This window comes from Molothrus ater, chromosome 2 (assembly GCF_012460135.2).
Source record: "Molothrus ater isolate BHLD 08-10-18 breed brown headed cowbird chromosome 2, BPBGC_Mater_1.1, whole genome shotgun sequence".
Lineage (NCBI taxonomy): Eukaryota > Metazoa > Chordata > Aves > Passeriformes > Icteridae > Molothrus > Molothrus ater.
In genome coordinates, this window is record NC_050479.2 from 69,594,874 (window position 1) to 69,615,197 (window position 20,324).

Below are 20,324 nucleotides of genomic sequence, written 5' to 3' on the forward strand. Positions count from 1 at the left end.
CACCAAGCTTTAATACCCAGTCTAATATTTTAGTGTCTCTGCCTCCACTAGGTTGATCTTTGGACTGCACACCTGAACCACAGCTGATGACAGGCACACACTTTGCTCCCACTGCAGGGGCACGATGAGCTCAACCAGAAGAAATCAGGCCTCTCCTTGGGAGGCATCTACTGTCAGGAGAAATTTAAATCCAGGCCTAGCAGGAGCTCATTTACCCTCTGTTTTACTCAGGGATAGATGTGGAAAAGAGGATGTTATGGGGGACAACTGATGCCAGGCTTCCAACAGGCAGAGAGCATTGAGCAGGTTTTGCTCATGGTTCCCCTGGAAGACAAGGCAGCTCAGTTTGCAATGTGGGGATTTAGGGAGAAACTTTCTGATGGATTGGTCAATCAATGAGAGAGGTTAATGAAAAAATATGTGGGATATTATTCACTTGAGAGGTACTTTTTACATATTCCTGCTGAAGTGACATTAAACCTGAAGAAACACTGGTAAGAATGAACTGAATGGAAGTGAGCATTGAGCTGTTCACGATCTAAGAAACAAGAAAAGAAGGTATAATTCTCCCATATGAAAGAAGAAGCCCTTCTTAGGATTTCAAGTCCAGTTTACGGCCAAGTGCCATAGCAATTAGTAGTGAAAGAACAATTGAAAATGGCCACAGTCGATATCACTTGACCGAGAAGAAGGAAATGACTTTATCAGAATATTGGCTACAAATAAACCAAGAGAGGTTGCATTCTAGGAGTAAAACTTGGAAGTGCTTTCTCTCAGGAACTTCTACTTTCACTGAGGTCAGTGGTAGGAGTGCCTTGCTGGAGGGATGAGCCCCAGGTGGAGGCAGCTGGGAGGCAGCTGACACCACCACAGCTCTGCACCACTGCCCAGGTGGAGGAAGTTGCAAGTGACATTACAATAAACTGCAAACAGGACAAACAGGACCTTTTCAAGTAGGGCTTTCTACATTGTTGGCTAAATTACTCCTGCCTGAACCATCTGCTATGAAGTGAAAACTTAACCCATGTCTACACTTTGTAAATTGTTGGTGCAATGATCCTTGGTTTCTCTCAGGTGAAAATATTTTTCACCTGTGATAATGCCAAGGCACCTAAATAAAATACCTTCATCCTAGTGCTGCCCACACACAGCTGGTCACCCAGGGCAGAGGGTACTGCTTCTGCTTACCTCTTGGGTGGCTGGTAGGCCTTAAATGCAGGGAGGGTAAGCACCTCTGTTCCAAGGGAAATCTCAGGCATGTGATCAGAGATGATGTAATTTCTCAGGACTTGAAGCATTTTTAAGAAATAGACGTACTTTACCTGAACACTTGTGAATAACAAAAAACCAGTATAACCAAACATGATGAAATGCAGTATTTTTATACTGCCCTCTTGAGATTCCTTTTCTCTTATGCAGTTCACAAGCTGGAGCTGTGATCAGAATATTTCTCCTTTTTCATAGTCCCAATGTGATGTCTTTAAATAATTCTGCTTTTGGTACCTTGCCCCAGTCTGTCATAACTTGGCATAACATTTATACAAACTCATAACTTCCAAGAGCAACTTCAGTTTACACCAACTGACATCTGAGGCCAAGTGTATCATAGCTCTAAGAAAAATTATGAGAATAGCTCGAGCTGAGTGTATGAAAGGAAAGATTACACACCTGAGCAGGAAGACAACGACATTGATTAGTTCAAAGACTTCCTGATAAAGGGGGAAGTATATGCTGTGTTAATTTTGGCTCATTAGTTTCATATAAACTAAAAAGTGTTCTTGATTTTTGACAGATGTACCAAGTGGATTCCATATTAGTTTGGAAAGAATGCCTATTGAAGGAGAGAACTTGGTATTGTCCTGTTCAGCCAACAAATTCCTGTACAAAGACATTGCTTGGATTTTACCCAGGACAGTCAACAATCAAACGAAAGCAAAGAAGTCTCACAACAGGGAGTACTCCATCACCCTCACTCTGACCATCAAAAACGTTTCCCTGGCACACTCAGGCACCTATGCCTGCCGAGCAAGGAACATATACACGGGGAAAGAAGTGCTTCAACAGAAAGACGTTACAATCAGAGGTGAGCACTGCAACAAAAAGGCTGTTTACTCTCGGATCCTCAAATATAAAAGCACAAGGAATGATTGTACAACACAAAGCAATGTAAAACATTAAAGGACTCATTAAACAGTAAGAGATGTCTCATATCATCTTGATTTTTGTATCACTGTTGCTACCTTTCAAGCTCTGAGGTGGTGCTCATTTCCCCATGGGTTGGAAATAGGAGGAATAGCAAACAAAATCCTAACGCGTGAGCTTCCACTTGAGTTCAGACGGGTGTTTTCTGCTTTGAAAAGGCACATGGAAGCTGGGGTTTGGAAGATCCCCCGTGCTACATTTTACATGCCGTTATTTTTTCTCTTGCTGTCTCCTACTGAGCAATAAGGAAAACTTTGGATCAATCTTTTCTTCCGCTTTGATATCAGCCTCATCAAAAGTGTCAAAGCTGAATAAACTGATTAACTTTAAAAACTGCTGTTTTCAGTCAACAATGGACATTTAATAAGCTAACTTGAATGTGCGGAATGAGCACAATTCAGTTTGAGATTGACTGGACTACATATTTTTTATTTTAATCTGATCTTGATGGACTTATAAATATTACCTGCTGAGCAAGTTCTAATACTTATTTATTTGAAATTATTTTCTACACTAAAGTACATTAATCTTAAAAAAGTATCTTCTAAAAGAAGTATGCAGGGAAGAAATAAAAATGTTGATATAATGCACAGACCTATCATATCATTTATAATAATGATGATTTTACAACTGACAGCCATGAACCATGTTTCTCCAAATAAATCCAGGTAGACTTCCAGTTGCTGTGTTGGTCAATTCTTAAAGTCAGTTCTGCACTAATGTAAAAAACTACTGATAAAATTGTGAGTGTTGCTTCTGGCCTGAAGATTCAGGAGTTTGTAATGTTGTAATTATTTTATCAAATGAGGAATGTTACACTAACATGACTGAAAAGGTTTTAGCTAGCATGGTTAAAAATATTTTTAAAAATATTTTTAAAAATACAAATTCAAAATTGATGCCATTAAAAATATTCATTGCTTTTGGTATGCAAATGACAATTGGATTTATTATGGGGATTAAGAACCAGCAAAACTGCTGAAGGACAATTAAGGGCAACCTAAGAATTCCTTGTGAGCATTTCCCCTTTTCTTTTCCTTTGTCATGATTTTGCTATGAGATGTTTCTGTGTGCTATAAATTCTGTGTAAGGAAAAAGTTACTATTTTTAATAGATCTGATAACTTTATTTTTTTACAATTACATAGCTTTAATTATTTTTGGTTACATTTATGATCGATCATTTATATAGCATTTACACAAGCCATAACAAAACAGACCACAATGACCAAAATAGCTGCAGCAAAGGAACAAAGTGGCTGTGCTTTTAAAATAGAGGGTGACAACATGACAGTTTCTTGCGCTTGGGAACTCACCAGACTATTTCCTCCTTTAGGTATCGAGACTGTGTCCCACGGCTAAACTTGCCTTTCACGTGGGAATTGCTTTTGTCAAGTGTGAAAGGGTAAACAATAGCATTTCCCCATAATGCCAGTTTCATGGAGCCTAAAATGCTTAGAAAACAATTGGTAACCTGGAAGTTGTCAGAGTAAAGAAAAGAATAATCATTTATATCTTGAAATGTCACCTATAGCCTGCTTGTATACAGTAACTCTTTTGTTCATTATTAGCGTGATGGCTTCCAGAAACAATGTGTTCTTGCAAAGGGATCAGGCTCTCTTTTTTTCCTAAAACATGCCTAAAATGCAAGTGAAGTTGTTGGCGACTGCTTAAAAATGGAGCAAGCTCACTCTTTAGCATTTGCAATTCTTCAGAAGAACTACAATACAGAATCCCCTTTTTTCCTAGGGTATTTTGTGGGAAGACATTTGATGGCGAGGTGGGCGGTGATGACAGGACATTACAAATTTTCCATGGCCTTGGGAGCCGAAGCACCATGATTTGTGCAGCCAGTTGCCAGGCAATATGAGTTTGGGTCAAAAAAAAAAAAAAAGAGATGTGGCAATTAGACTGTTCTGTGAAGTTGTTGTGCATTGCAATGATGTATGTCACTGCTGAGTGGAGGTCCCACCAGCCTGGGCTCGACCAGCACTCAGAGGCCACACTGTGCAAGGATGCCCTGACATCCCAGTGTGACTGTCCGTGTTGGAGGACACAGAGAAAGCTCACTGGAAACCTTGGAGGAAAGCAGTTCTTGGTGGCAGGATAAAAACTACTGATGTCACTTTTGATGTCCTTGGATGACTGGAGAATCTCATGGGTTTGGGGAGTTTTCTCTGCCTTCTGTTGTGTAATATATTATTTAGGGAGAAAGGTGTGAATTATATTTCTTCTTCTTTTTTTTTTTAAGTGTTTAAAATAAAGCTTGTATTTATATTTTTGTACTGATTAATAAAAAATAAGTGAACAGACAACATAATCCTAACAAAGGGCAAAAATGGATGGAATGCATATGTAAACCTGAAAATTAACAAATTGTAATTTCTCCCCTTTTTTTTGCTTTTTAAAAATGCAAATTCTCCCTCCCTACCACCCCAGGTCAGAAAAGTACTCTGATACCAGTGTCCTCTTCTCCCCTCTGTGATCCCCCTGTCACACCCCTGGGCCAAATTCTGCCTACAATGAAGTTCCTCAGGGTTACTGAGAGCAGAGTTTGGCCAGCAAGGCAGCATTCGTGGGCAAGCATGAAGGCTGGGGTCAGGTCTGGGGGGCTGCCCTGGGAGCTGAGCCCCACACTCTGCTGGTGGCCAGGCTTGCCCCTTGGCTTTGGAGTGAGCAGAGTAGGACATTGGAAACTGTCCCCCTTGGCTTCACTGCAAAAATGAATGGGAGAAAACAGGTGGTTTGCAAAAGAGAATAATCCTCAGGTTGACCAAGTCCTTGAAAAATCAGCTGATTGTAGCAGAGAAATTATTGAAAGTATGTGAATGATGACTTAAGTTTTAAGCAAAAAAGTTTTTCTTAATATGAAATCCCATCTTTAGTGTATGGCTATAAACAAATTAAAATTAATCACAACTCACAGAACGTGTGATTTGCCTTTGTTGTGTCATCTTGTCCGCCTTCATTTTGGATGTTGGGCTGGGATGTCTGTCAGGGACTGCTGATAAATATTGAGTTCTTCTCAGCACGTGTATGTGGACATGCCTCAGACTGTGCCTGTTTGTAGTGTTGTGAAAAATGAGAATTAAATAAAAATTGAGATGAGGTATTAAGGAGAAGAAGGCAGTCTTCTTGGCTGCAAGGCAAATAGAGATGACTATGTCATTGTGTAGGTATGTGATGAAGAATTTACAGTGCCTCTCATAAGCAATGCTGTTTGGGAAGAGAGAACAAACTGTCTACCAGGCTGTAAAGAACAAATTTCATTGCTTGTGAAAATTACTGGCTTGCAGCTCAGAAGTGCCCAAAAGCCATAGTCATTGCACAGTCATGACTATGTTGGAATTAATTTTAAGGGGCAAGGGCATTGCAAAAATATCCCACTTTAAAGGTGTTTTTAGTGCTGTGGGGATCATGCACACTGAAAAATCTGGTGGTACATAGTGGTTTAACATTTGTGGAGAGTTTTTATTTATGTCTGGTAACAGAATAATTATGAAAATGGCTAGAATAATTATGTGTAATGGCTAGTTTTTCTGTAAGGAAAAAGAATAATCTTCCAAACACAGAATATCAGATATTAAGAAAGTGTCAGAATAATATCAATACACCAAATCAGTATCAGAACTGATACTGAACTTGGTGTATTAGCACCTATTGCAGCTTGAAAGAAAATCTTTGCAAATAGTTGGTTTCTGCTTTTTTTTTTGTTTCATTTTGTATTTGGAATCTGTGTATTACCATGTTAGCAATTGCTGATCCTGCAAATAATTGGGGAATTTGAGGGAATCTGCAGAGCATTTCCGTCTGTGATGCTGCTCAGGAGCTCCCTGAATTCTCCATGACTGCTTTAAATGGGCCAAAATACCAAAAATAATTATGTGAGAGTTGCAAATGTGAATGAAAGATGTTGCCATATAATGTGCATAAACGTTGTAAGCATCTTGACCTTTGTTAGAACAGCCTTCAGCACTGTATGAAATAAGGGAAGGAGTGGCAAAGGGTTGAAATGATCATGAGATTGTTTTGTTTCTTTCAGAGATGACTTTAACATAATGTTTGTAGTGTGTTTTTGAAATGCTGTGGTGTGGTTTGGCCAGGCCTGGTTATGTTCAGTCAAATATGTGAAACGCAGAAGTGGAATAATTTATGAAGACTTTGGTACAATGCTTATGTGCTCATGGTGGTTTTGGATTATGTGAGTTTACTGAATATGATTTGTAACTGTACTCTTTAAAGTAAGTAAATTATCAAAGTCACATTCATGGCTATCACGGTGTACGGAGCAGCAAAGTGCTATCAGCAACACAGAGGTACTCTGCTACAAGGCTGTTCTGATGATTCTTCAAATCTTTGGTGTCACAGTTTGTTTCTTTTGATGGTGAAAAACTGAACTTTCATAGAAAGTCATTGCTTTCGATATAAACAAGCGTGGTTGGTCATGGAACTGAGAAAATCTTTTGAACACTGTCATCATTGGGTGTTCATTTTTCACCATAGCATGCCATTGCTGAGTAATGGGAGTTCTCTGCACACACCAAACCCTCCTGAGCTAAGTAGAACACTAAATAAAGTCAGTGAAAAATGAGCTTGGTAGAAGAGCTGTAGCAATCTCTAACACCAGTAAAATGTGTGTAGGGGAGATAATTAAATCTCCACCATTACAAGAATGTAAAACAAAGGTGTTGTTTTGTCTTATAGCTCAAGAGGCACCAGCCCTGCTGCAGCAGCTTTCGGATCAGACAGTGAACGCCAGTAACTCTGCCATGTTGGAGTGCCAGGCTCGTGGTATTCCTGAGCCCCACATATCCTGGTTTAAAAACCATGAGGAAATACAGCAAGAACCAGGTGAGAGCTTTGTGTACTCACCTACCTCTTACAGCAGGCTTTTTATTTACCCTTCTGCCTTACATAGCCATTCGCAGAGCCATTGTCATCAGTACTTAGATGTAAGGAAGGCAGTCAGCAACCCGGGTGCTCCAGGTAATTCTGTGTCACTCCAAAACATGAGCCAGGCTGGAGATCTAGACACAACCGGCCTTTATGGAATCAATGAAACACTTTTCACCTTAAAAGAGTCATCTCCAGAGAAATATATTTACCTCCATTTGTTATAGAGGGAGCTCAAGCAACAGGATCTTGGCCAGCAGACATGGAAGTACCAGCAGGAGTCTGTAACCAGGCACTCAAAGTCTGTTCATGAGTCAAAAACTATCCAGGAGACTAAATCCATGTCTGGGGTATCCAAAATCCAAATGCATCTATGGCGGCAGAGGAATCCAGGTCTCATGCAACAGAGAGGAACAGCTTCCCAGGTGGCATGTTGCAACAACCGGAAAACTTTGGGAGCTGTTTACTGGTGTTTCTGGAATGTGGCTTCAAAGATCAGCTGAGGCTAAATGTCCAGCTGCTGGCACCATAGTCATGGATGTGATGTGTTCCTTGGATATTTCAGATGGAAATGAATGACAGAGGAAAAGGCAAAACCTTTCTCATGGGAATTCATGCACATTTGGTTCAGGAGCACACACTGAGATAGTGTTAAAACACTCATCAAAAATGTTCAAGGAGGTCTGGTGCATTGGAACTTGAATTCAAAGTGTAATCTTCTACAGAACATTTTAGAAAGTTTGTAGTTATGGTCATGTCCTGAATTATTAGGAATTACAATAGCATGAATAAAAACAACTGGAAAAAATTCTGAGGATTTCTCCAACTGAGTTACAAGCCCGTGCAGACTTCCAGCCCAGGCACTAAGCTTAGAGACAGATTCCATGAAGCTTTATAGTGATCACATTGCTGTAGTGTGCATTAATAACATTATCTTCCAAAATGAAGGTTATGTGTCTAACTTGGGTGTAATGCAACAGATACAATTGGGAGCCAGGGAGATGTCTCCAGAGAGTAGGTCAGACCACTTCAGTAAGGTGCCTGAAATAGATGGTGGGAATACAGTTTGATGGGACTGTGATTCTGATGGAGCCAAACACAAGTGTGTACTTTATTGCACATTTCCTGGCTAGAAGGTGCCCTAGCAGCAGTCCTGAGACTAAATCTGTTCCCTGCCTCTTCCTTGCTTCTTGGAATATTGTCCAGGCTGCCTTCTGGGTTGACCTATCTGGAATAAACAAGATGTTTAAAGCTTCAGGTAATTCCCTCATGGTAATTCTCTTTGCACTCTCTGGAGCCCCTTTGTGAAGGAGCCCATTGCTCCACACCACATGGGCAGGTGAGATTTGGAGCAAGTCTGCTGCCCATAGGGACAGTCTGAAGGGCTTCTGGAAGGGCTCTAAGCTTGAGCTGCTTCTGGGGCAGACATGGGACTGTAAATGCAGTAATCAGATTATCCTTTTTCCAAAAGCTGCAGACATTCTAAAGTGCTTACCTGGATGAAAGCGTAGGCACAGTGCTATCAACATAAACAGTACCAAGTACTTCCAAGATCATTCCCTTAGGCTGAGCTTTTTGACTCACACAAGTGCTTTGTAAACACTGATTTCCAAGAGGCTTGCAAGGCGTCCAAGTGTGTTTGGCTTTCCTGCAGACAACATTGTGCTGTGCAGTCTGTGGCTCAGATTTCTTCTGAGAAAATCTTAAAGCAGATACTATTACACAAGGGCCAGGTTTTGTTTATATCCTGGCTCCCTCTCATTGCAAAATATTTCATTTCACAGGAATAATTTTAGGGCCTGGAAGCCGAATGCTGTTTATTGAAAGAGTAAAAGAGGAGGATGAAGGACTTTACCAGTGTATAGCCACCAACTTGAAAGGGTCCGTGGAGAGTGCGGCGTATGTCACGGTACAAGGTAAAGCATCACACTAAATGGGAAGAGCAAGCCTTCCAGAGTGATGTTCTTAGGCTGGAAGGGCAGAGGTATGACCTGGGACTCCTCTGGTGATCTCTGAAGCAATTTGAAGGAAGTCCTAGCAAGGGAAGCATACCAGGTTGGAAAGGAAGCCCAGCAGGAAATGCTAACTCAGAGTGTGTTTACACTGACCTAAAAAGAAGAATTGCTTCAACCCAACAAAGATCAGGTCAGGGTAGAAGACAAATGTAAATTTAGTATCAGCAAAACAAACAATAACCAGGGTAAGTAACACTCTCCTACCCACATATTTTCCCATTTCAGATTAATCCCACAGAAATTAGAGGCCTGGGATGTTCTGATTTGCTTATTTTTCAGTGTAAAGTGAATTGCCAAATCAGACTGGAAGATTTCAGCCTAGCAATAGCTACATACGCGAAAGTACTACTACAAGGAAGTGGTTTGATTTAGTTATTTCTGTAACCATTACTTGAGTTATCATGCTAATAATTTAAATGTCCAGCATTGTTCTGCCTTCTGACAATCTCGATTCATGCCTGTGGCAGGGAAATAAATTAATTTTACATTAAATAAAAAGAAAGTTTATTCAGTGACCTTTCAATTTCATTGAGTACCCTTTTGGCTCATGAATTATGAGATTAGAGAAGTAGGTTGACATTCTCCATATAGGTCAGTGTCGTGCATGTATTAAATTGACATAATCTATTTTACTGACCTGGTGTTAAGTAAGTAGTCCTGGATGCATTTAGTTGCTCCTTAAAAACACAATTGGAATATAACCAGGCCTCTTAGGCAGAGATTATATGTTTGTGGATGTTCTCATATAATTGTTAAATGTGTCTGAATACTTCTGAGTATTTGGATACTCTGCAGGACAAGACAATTACAACTAATATTGATTTTTTGCCATAAGTGTGTTTGCAGTCGGAGTTAATAGTAATGATACAATGATGTTTCTGCTTTAAAAGGTCAGGGATAAGTGTATGCACGTGTGGGCTGGCCTAACTGGTGAAATTGAGGAGTTAAATACCTATCCCCTTATGAATAATTATAGAATCATAGAATGGTCTGGGTTGGTAGGATCCTTAAATATCCTCTTGCTCCAGCCTCATCTAGTGGAAGGCAGGAACACCTCCACCAGACCAGGTTTCTCAAAGCCTCCTCCAACCCAGCCTTGAACGCTTCCAGAGCTGCAGCACCCAGAACTTCCATGGGAAGCCTGTGCTAGGGCCTCATAACACTCAGACTAAAAAAATGCTTCCTAATATCTAATCTAAACCTGTCCTCTTCCAGTGTGAAACCATCCTCCCTTGTCCTGTCTCTCCATGCCCTTGGAAGCAGTGACTCTCCATCTCTCTATTAGACCCCCTTTAAGTAATGGAAGGCTGCCAAAAGGTCTCCCTGGAGCCTTCTTCTCTCCAGGCTGAACGATTCCAGCTGTCCCAACCTATCTTCATAGGAGAGGTGCTTCAGCCCTCTGCTCATCTTTGTGGCCCTCCTCTAGACTTGCTCCAAAAGATCCACATCATTCTTATGCTGGAAGCCCCAGAGCTGGATGCAGCGCTCCAGATGGGGTCTCACAATAGCAGAGAGGCAGAATCACCTCTCTCTAAGTGCCTTGATAATACCAAGGTTTTTACAGCTGCTGTAACAGCTAAATTAATAACTTGTGCCAGCTGCTTGCTGTCCAAATCATCCTACTAATTCATAGTCCTGGACAATGTAATTCATTATTGAATTGATTTTTAACATAACTGAAGCTTGGCTTTTTATTACAACCACAAGCATTCTGTCAGATGGCTTCTAGGAAGTCATATATCCTAGTCCAGCAGAGAGGAAAGGGAGCATCCAGGAAGGCTTCTGCTGTGGTTATGTGTCCTGAGGGACCACCAGCAATGCTCTTGTATGACTTCTATGGGAGCAGGTGATGAAGATCACCACATTAAAATTTATGGCTTTGAGACTGGATGATGAAAAGAGAGACGGTTTGTCTTATCTACTCTGGTCAAGGAAAATGTCTTTCCACTCTTTTCCTACTACGTGAAGGGACGTCACTAGAGCTTTTTTTACTCATTCCTACACTGCTCTGGAATGTCTGTCCCTCTCCCAGGAAAGGAAGCCTCCTACTTCATCCCTGAGCCTGGAGGGACAAGATCAGGGCTTGACGGCTTTCTCTAAGCTTTGCCACTTTCTTGTCTCTCTGAGAAACAGAGGACCTGTGCCTGCTGCTGTGAGCACCAAAGCCTTGCCTCTGTCCTGGGGCTCTCTGAACCCGGGGCTGCAGATCAAAGGGAGCAGAGCAGTGCCTCATGTTGATGGCCACGTTTAGCAGATTGGAAGAGTAGTTTGTGAATGAGTCAGGAAGGAAACTGTCTGCTCTCTTTATTTCCTCTGAGAAAACATTCTTATACTCACAGATAAAACAATGTGTTATTTTTGTGTCCGAGATGGATGAATGGATGGGGGAATCAAAGGGCTGTTTTGAAATTATTGCAGGCTGTGTTTGGTTTGGAACCAGGGGTTGCTGAGCTATCTGTGGAGGAGAAGGGCCATGTCTGTGGGCATGTCAGAGCAATCTCTCTGCTTGCTCTTGGCTGAGGAACTGAAGAGGCACCAAATCTGCAAGGACAGAATAGAAAGAGCAGATGGCTGCCAGAGCATCCAGCAGGTGGAGAGGACTGTACCCCTTAAAGTCTGGGGAGAAATGCTGCTGGGCGTCTTGGGCAGCTTTTTTGGGCGGGATCAACATGCTTGCAGAGCTGCCATGAAAGCCATTTCCTGCTCCCTCTACTGAGGACCCTTGCAGCCCCAGGGATACAGTTAGCTGCAGAGGTGTTGCTTTGAAGGAGATGTGCTGATAAAGGAAGGAGCAGCTTATGCTCACTGAAATATGGACATATAGCAAGCAAAGGAATATAGCAAAGTACCCTGTCTTAAAGCTGATATTTGATAACTTCATGTGAATCCTGCTGATGAAAATATTTATCAAGTATTCACTGAACAATGCTGACACTACGAAAATGGTGTTAACTTTTAAAATAACTCCTATTTAAATGACTTATTTTAAATAACTTTTCTATCTATCTATCTATCTATCTATCTATCTATCTATCTATCTATCTATCTACCTACCTACCTACCTACCTACCTACCTAACCTTTCTGACTTTGTATCTCAGAAAGTTGTTGTGCCTTTTGAGTCATGCTGAAGCCATCAGGAACTTCTCCATGAAGTTTAGCTGGAATTCCCACAGCTACTAAACAAAGTTCAGCCTGGGTCATGACTTCAGTTTGCAAGATTGCAGGTGGACATCAGGGGACACTAAGGCTCCTGTTACCTCAGAATTCCACTAAAGAGGTTTGGAATGGAGTCCTGTTGGTCGATAGTTCAACCTCAGTTCAAACAAGGGTCATCACCAATGGTCTGGCTAAGTTATGATAAACTTTGAGGATGGACATTCCTCAGCATCTCTGAGCACCAATCCCAGTGCTGCAGTGCTGTGATTGTGAGATCACACAGATTGAGCAGAGTAGATCCCAATGGGGTAGGGGTGAGGGATGCATTTCTTTTTCCCTGGATGACACCTGAGCTGCACCACACTGTTAGGTGTTTAGAGCTGAAATCTTAATGAGAAAGCCCATACCAGCCAAAGGCTTGAGCTTGTAGCTGGAGGGATCAGCAGATTATTCCAGGCTCTTGTCCTGGCATACTTGCATGGTTCTGGTGGCTTCTGCTGCTACTGAAAAAGAGAAGCTGCTGCTGACACTTCTTCACTCACCCCTCCTCACCCTTCTGCAGTCCTGCGGGCATGGGGTGGTGCATGGGGGCTTTTGGAGGGGAGAAAGGGGGAGAAAGGGGGCAGCTGCTTGGGACAGAGTCAGGCAGATGGGACAGAGCTGCACACAGGGAAAAGTCTTTGTCTAATGAGGTGTCAGGTGAGTAAAGCTCTGGGATGGAGGTGTAAGGGGATGCCTGAAATCTTCAGCTACCAGGCAGAGAGGGGGATTTAGCACTGATTAAAGCCCACCAAACTCTGCTAATCCTAAGGTGTCTTCTGACTGTTTCTGCCAGTTCTGCCTCAAATGAAACCTTTTTCTTCCCAGCTGAGAGACACTTAGAGAGCTCTGACTTCAAGGCTTTCAGCAAGACTAGGACTCTGGCATTTGATAACCCAGCCCAGCTGGAGAAATGCTTTCTGGTTGCCTACATTTGCTCAAACATTTCAAAGACAGCACCTTTGCATCTCTTTGCTCACTCCTGGGCAGCTACTCTAATGGTTAGAGCATTTATGTCTTCCACCACAGGCCTGGCTGTACCTCATGGGTGTTCTGTGTCCTGCCATATGAAGTTGTGGTGACTAATGAAACTTCAACCCCTCTGGTTTTGCTGAATAAATATCAGAAACTATTATCTGCCTTCTGCAGGAGTGCTGGTCAGAAGCAAGAGGAGACTATCCAAATGTAAAAGGAAATGCAGATGCCAGAGAGTAGGCAAGCAGCATTGGGCTGTATTATTTATGCTATCATTATGTTCCATATCTAAATCAAGTACTTGAAAAAAATACTTGTGAAAAGAGAACTCTCTTGGTATTTCTGGAGACTATTGTACCTCCATTCATAGCTGCAGTCATGTTTTTTTTCCTCAATGAGCTTTATTCTCAAAGCTCCAGAACAGACATCTGAGGGAAATCTTAGATATGAGACATGAATACAAATCTGATTATCATTTTAGGAAGGGAATACATTATGCCAATTAAGCAACACATCCTCTAAACAAAGCTTTGTGGCCTTTTGCCTAAAACCAGGCAGGACACCCCTCTGGATTACCCAGTAAAGTCACCAGTGAGACACAATAACACCTTTTTCATTTGTCAGGAGTAACACCGAGCTGTCAGGCTCTGAAACTCTGCAAGTGCAGACAAAACTACTGTGAAATCATGTTCAGAATTCCTCCTCCTTGTCCTCTCATTTACCCTCTCTAGAGGGTATATCAGAATAAGAGGCAGGGTATGATGGTTCTTTTTGCCTTTTATAACAATCAGATGGAAAACATATTGTGGGAAGTGTGGGATTTTTGATGCAATCACAGGATTTGCAAAACAAACTGCTCTGAATCTATTTTACAAATCCCTAAATAGCAGTCTGAAGTGAGTTTTATTTTGGCTTTTTTTAAGATTTGTCCGTGGGCTCTAATACTTTCCAGATTTCTAATCTTCATGTTTTCTTGCTGCTTCATTTTCAGTTGTGGCCAGTTTTGTTTTGCCCTTTCTGTGCTTAATCAGTTCCCTGGTTTCTAGAGCCCTCCCAGCTCCCTGCCACCTGGGTTCTGTGGGGTGCTGCTGGGAAAGGAGGGGGTCCTGTGTTCCCTCAGGGAGCCTGGCCATGTGCTGCTGGTGTGACTGGCAGGACACCTGAGGGCACAGAGCCTGCCAGGGGAGCAGGGGATTTGGAGGGAGGGCCAGGCCATATGCCCTGGATTTCTGCCCAGTGGGAATGAGGCTCAGGACCCTGGTTCCATGCTATGTATGAGCTGAGCCCCCAGGTGACAGATCAGATTCATCCAAGCCATGGGAAAAAGAGCTCATGGACTCCTGCTGGTAGCACCATGAGTCTCCAAGAGAATCCCCAGGTCAGCCCCAGGGATGGTTTTGGTGAGGGCTGGAGGGCTTACAGCACGTCTGGGATGGAGGTGCAGCCTGCAGGGCTCAGCCACCAGCAGGGAAGAGCTCTCTGAGAAGTGGATGAGGAAAGGCATCAGGTCCTGGACAGCAAACCCCAAGTAGCACCACTGCAACGTGCCCTGGGTCACACTTGGAGTCACTGGTGCCTACACCAGCACAAACCCTCCTAGGAGCTTCTCCAGCACGTTAGCAGCAGCTCTCACACCACAGTACCACCTCAGCAGAGCCGTCCCTCTGTGAGCCCTGTCCTCTCCTGAGGCTGCAGGAGACCTTTTTTTTTTGGCTCTGTGAGCCAGTCCAAACAGAGATTAATACCCCATTGAAAAGAGCTGGTCCTTCCTGGTATTTTATTTTAATGGCAAAAAAAAAACCAACACAACAACTATGAAGTGCCTTTGGTTTGCAGGTCATTTTCTAATATGTTTCCCACTTGATTTTCCCAGGCATATCAGAGAGATCAAACCTGGAGCTGATAACTCTGACCTGTACCTGTGTGGCTGCGACACTGTTCTGGCTCCTGTTGACCCTCTTCATTCGCAAGCTGAAGAGGGTAAGAACAGACAGGGATCTCCCTGTGGCACCTGCCTCTCCTTGGCAGCTCTTTGTTCATGTCAGAAAAATTTTCCTGGGCTGCTGGAATTGTCAGGTCTACCAAAGAAAAATTCTGTTCCACTTTCACAGCACCAAGTCTGCCAGAGCTCAAAGAGTGTTTGGATAACACTCTCCGGCTCATACCGTGACTCTTGGGACTGTCCTGTGCAAGGCCAGGAATTGAGCTTTGATGATCGTTGTGGGTCCCTTCCAACTCAGAATATCCTATGATTCTATGATTCTTTGATGCTTCTCACCCTTGTTCCTGGTGAAATAACCAGGCTGCTGATGGATGCTGGAGAACCGTGACTTGCAAGCCTGAGTATGAGTAAGCCAGAAAGAAAAGCCTGGGTGGGGACAAGGCTCTGAGGCTCACTTGAGTGCCTGACTCACACCAAAGACATCCTCATTCCCTTACAAAAACTGTGGGGGTTTAGCATCCTAATGTCTTTGAAGATCTGAGTGAGTGGGAATGACAGATCTTCACAGAATGTGCTGGGGTCTGGTTCGCACAGTGTCTGGTACAATTACATCACTTCCAAAGTGATATTTTGCTGAAGGAGTTTTGATGGTGCAGCTTCTAGAGCAGATGATCCTGTACCAACATGATAAATTTAACTGCCCCTGCAGCTGACCCTCCTTCTTGTCCAAGGCTGACTGTGATGGTTTAAAACCCCTTTTTGCTGACAGCACCCTGTCTGCATTGTGTGGTGTGTGTAGGCTAAACCACAGCAGCCTTCCCAAGCACAAAATAAAACTCCTCAGTGTAACCTGCAGGAGCAGATGGATTTGAGGGAAGGTACTGGGGCACTGCAAGACGTGAGCTGAGAAATGACTGCGTGCCCCCCCTCCTCACTCCCACACCACCACCAGCCCAGGATATCACAGCACAGCACTACAGGGATCTGCTCACAGCCGCCACAGCTGGGCATGTCCCAGCTGGCTGACAGACCATGTCACCTCAACCTGCACTAAGGCCTGCCAGTGTCTTAGGTTGGGTACTAAGAACTTTTATTGACTGATGGGAAATCAGTCTAACTAACTAACTAACTAACTAACTAACTAACTAACTAACTAACTAACTAACTAACTAACAGTCTAACTGACTAACTAAGTTTTATTGACTGATGGGAAATCAGTCCAAATCAGGGCAGTACAGCAGCAGTCACTCCGCCTGCATTCCTACTGCTGCAAGCTTTGGTGAGGAGAAATGCGTGGGAGTTTGGGGGAAAGGAAAGCAGAGGTCAGCTGAAACTGTGGAGAAACTTCATAGCTGTAAGGGAAATTACAAGGCAAGAGGGACCAGTACTGAATACTCAACAGTAATGATGAAGCAAGTTATAACGTGACTGCAAATCTTGGGAAAAAGTAAGCTTTAAGTGTAGCAAGGGGTTACAGATCTTTTTTATTTTATTTTTTATGAGACCAAAACTTATTAGATTGTTAAAAGATAATAAAAATATCATCAGATAATAAAAATATCATGTAGAACAAGGGACTTTAACTAAGTGACATGTTGAGGCAACTTTCCAACTAGTGTTAGTCTATGTTTATGGTCTTCTCTGTGTTTCTCTTATAAACCCTTACTCTCAAAGATTTATGACTGGAATTAGCTCTGAATTAAATGTTATATACAAATTATGTTGCCACAACAGAAAAAAAACATGCTCTCCAAGAGCATTTATTTAAAACCTCTCTGTGATGCACACAGGGAGAGATTATATCCTTAACAATTTTTCATCATTGAAAATGTTGCTTTGAATCTCCATTTGTGCCAAAACCTTGATATTGAGTGCATCTGAAGAAGGAACTGTGGGAAACTGCCTGACTTTTCTACTCCCCTATTGCTTTTTCTGGAATGGGTCCACTTCAAAGCTCTTCTAATGTGATGGGTAGGAGCACTTTGGTACACACATCTCTGTCTAGAAATGCCCCTTCTGGAGCACCACACAAGTTTCTGTTTCTACTAATATCCCACTTATGCATGTTCTTTCCAGACTTAGTGAATGGTTTGGAGCCAGGCTTCAAGCCTCCTGACTTTCTCCCAAGCATCAGTGCATCCTTCTTGGGACAAAATTTATGGGTTTGGGGCAGATGAAAAGCAATTAGAACAGCAGTTGTTAATTACTGTCATTTTAGTCTAATTGTGTTTGTAATCAAGGCATGCACTGCTGGGAATATCCTTCTCAAAAAACATGCCTAGAAATGCAGGTATTAGGGACATATTTCCAAACTGTAGGGGAGGGAAGTTGAAAGTATGAGGAGGCAGTTGAAGCAAATAATAGAAAAGAGAATATGTGGTTATATCTGTATGTTTGTGATATCTGTATGTCTTTGTCCATGTGCTACTTCCACAAGTTTAGGAAAAGCAACACCTTCAGGTTCAGTTCTGCAGATTTCCCATAGATTCCAACTAATAGCCAGGAAATTATGGCAAACACTAGACCTTTTCTATAGAAAGATAAGTACTCCTGTGTCAAGAAAAGTCCAGTGGATTAGAATGGAAATCTTGATGCTCTTTGAAGGAACATACATTTCAAAATGGATGAACTGCAGGAAACTTTCAGATCAGATTCATCTTTCCTTATATTTCTCATGTGAAGTGGATAGATAATACATTTGCTCAGGAGAAACTAAGCTGGCAAATTAATTTGAAATTTTATGTTTTAAAATATGTGTTTGAGTCCAGCTGTTAATAAATTCCTCCAGACTCAAATGGTTTGAGTAAATTTTTCAGAACTTATACCAAAGAAATAAAAAATCCGACAATTTGTCAGCAGTTTGTTAAGTGTTCAATGTCCAGTGTGCTGAGGACTTGTCTTGCACAGTTTCTAACCACATATGACCTATCTTTGTGGGATATATTGAACAAATAAACACTGCAGTAGAACTCCATCTGTTGCATGTGGCCACTTCTTGCTTTGCACAATCATGAAGGAAAGTTATTTTTATCAGCAATGTTTAGTCACTTGCTGAAAGTATTTCTCCTGACTGTGCAGAGGGCCTGTGTCATAACACCATATGTTAATAGGGACCCACATGGATTTCATTGAAGAAACTGGTATGTCCAGATGGGAGGAAAGCTAGAGGAAGGAGTTTCTTTTATATAAAAACTCTTGCAATATATAGAAAAGCCAAAGGGAGCTTAACCAAACCATGCAGTGTGCAGTGAAACATGCAGCCTTGTGAACAGAATGAACTTGGAGCCCTTGATCCAAACAAGAAGATGCTGACAGATACTCTAATCCTCCTTTTTATTCTGCAATGTCTTTGTTTTCTAGCCTCGTTCCTCTGAAATGAAGACCAACCATTACCTGTCAATCATCATGGATCCTGATGAAGTCCCCTTAGATGAGCAATGTGAACGTCTACCTTATGATGCCAGCAAGTGGGAAATCGCAAGAGAAAGGCTAAAACTAGGTAATATTGGAATAGCTCATTTACAGTTTGGATTGATTGAATAAGATGTATCTATAACTATGGGAAAGAGGAGCTGATGTGTTCTAGGCACTCAGCACAGTGTACTTCCAGGTTTGGTGTGATCTATTCCACTCTGCAAGCACTGATCTGCAAATGAATTACAGCCTTTAGGACTGACTGACCATGTCTACTTGACTTTTCACATGTATATTTGGACTTCATGTAGGAAAGAGAAAATAGAACCACAAGATCCTTTAGGCTGGAAGACCCTCAAGATGAAGTCCAACCATGGATAATCTATCTGTTCACTCCAGGAAAAAGCTGTGGAAGACAGTGACAAAGGCTTTACTACAGTCCAGGCAGACAACATCCACAGCCTTTCCCTCATCTGTTAAGTCGGCCACCTGGCCACAGAAGGAGAAGAATATAGACAAGAATGATGCATTCTATATTTTGGAAACTGATTTACTTAAAACATGACACAAAACGAGCAACTAAAGATTTCCAAATCAGACTGCCGACTTCGATGTTTCTCTCTCTAGACTCAGGAGCCTGACCTTTGGCATTTACTGTAGTTTTGGTGATTCACTATAAAACTGATGAAGGGTCTGGAGGGGAAGCTGTATGAGGAGCAGCTGAGGTAGTTTGGTTGTTCAGCCTGGAGAAGAGGAGTGGAGAGGAGACCTCACTGCAGCTACAACTTTCTTGTGAGGGGAAGAGAAGGGCAGACACTGAACTCTTCTCTCTGGTGCCAGTGACAGGATCGGAGGGAATGGCCTGAAGTTGTGTCAGGGGAGGTTTGGATTGGATATTAGAAAAGGTTTTTCACCCAGAGGGTGGTTGGGCCCTGGCACAGGCTCTCCAGGGAAGTGATCACAGCACCAGCCTGACAGAGCTCAAAAGCATCTAGACAACATTCACAGGCACATGGTGTGCTGCTTGGAATTGTGCTGTCCAGGGCCAGGTTCATCCACAAGAATGATCCTTGTGGGTCCCTTCCAACTCAGGATATTCTATGATTCTATTGTTTTCTTCCCTTTCTTCAACTTGGAAACTTGGAAAAAGACCTGTGCAGAAATGGATCCTCATAATCCATCCTGCACCCCTTCCCGTCTCTCCCTCTCTTTCTTTTTCCAGCACAGTCTCCTTGTTTTCCCTCTGTGCTGCAGTTTTATAAATATTCTGTTATTGCACCATAAAGAGCAAGAATGTGACGTGTAAGTCCACACATAAATAAATAAATACCCTTGAAAACTTTAAACCTACAGCCAGCTCCCCAATAAATGTCCCAGCAAAAGGCATGGGTTTGGAACCATTTCTTATTAAGCCTCATGTGGGGCTGATGAGAAGGGAAGGGGGGATGAGACCTTATTTGGAAGTTGATGAATCCCTCCAGAAACCACACAGATTTTAGCAAGAAGGTCAACATTAAAATGTCAGTGATAAGCTCAGCCTCGTTGCTATAGTGCTGTTTGTTCTTTCAGGCATGCATCATATTTGTCCTACAGCAAGGTCTAGAAAATCCTTGCATTTTGGTTAGGAGCTATAACAGATTCCTCCTGTCTCCTGGGTATCAGGAACAGAGCTTGGTTAAAATGTGCA

The 20,324-nt window shown here is 42.3% G+C and overlaps 1 protein-coding gene across 1 annotated transcript in view; it reads left to right on the top strand.

The window, feature by feature from the left end:
* Window positions 1–20,324, top strand: part of FLT1 (fms related receptor tyrosine kinase 1) — a 108,675-nt gene that overhangs the window by 65,891 nt on the left and 22,460 nt on the right. Inside the window, 5 exon segments of the mRNA XM_036404076.2 lie at window positions 1,793–2,083; window positions 6,906–7,052; window positions 8,879–9,010; window positions 15,155–15,261; window positions 18,584–18,722. Of these exon segments, the coding sequence (XP_036259969.1) occupies window positions 1,793–2,083; window positions 6,906–7,052; window positions 8,879–9,010; window positions 15,155–15,261; window positions 18,584–18,722 (816 nt within the window).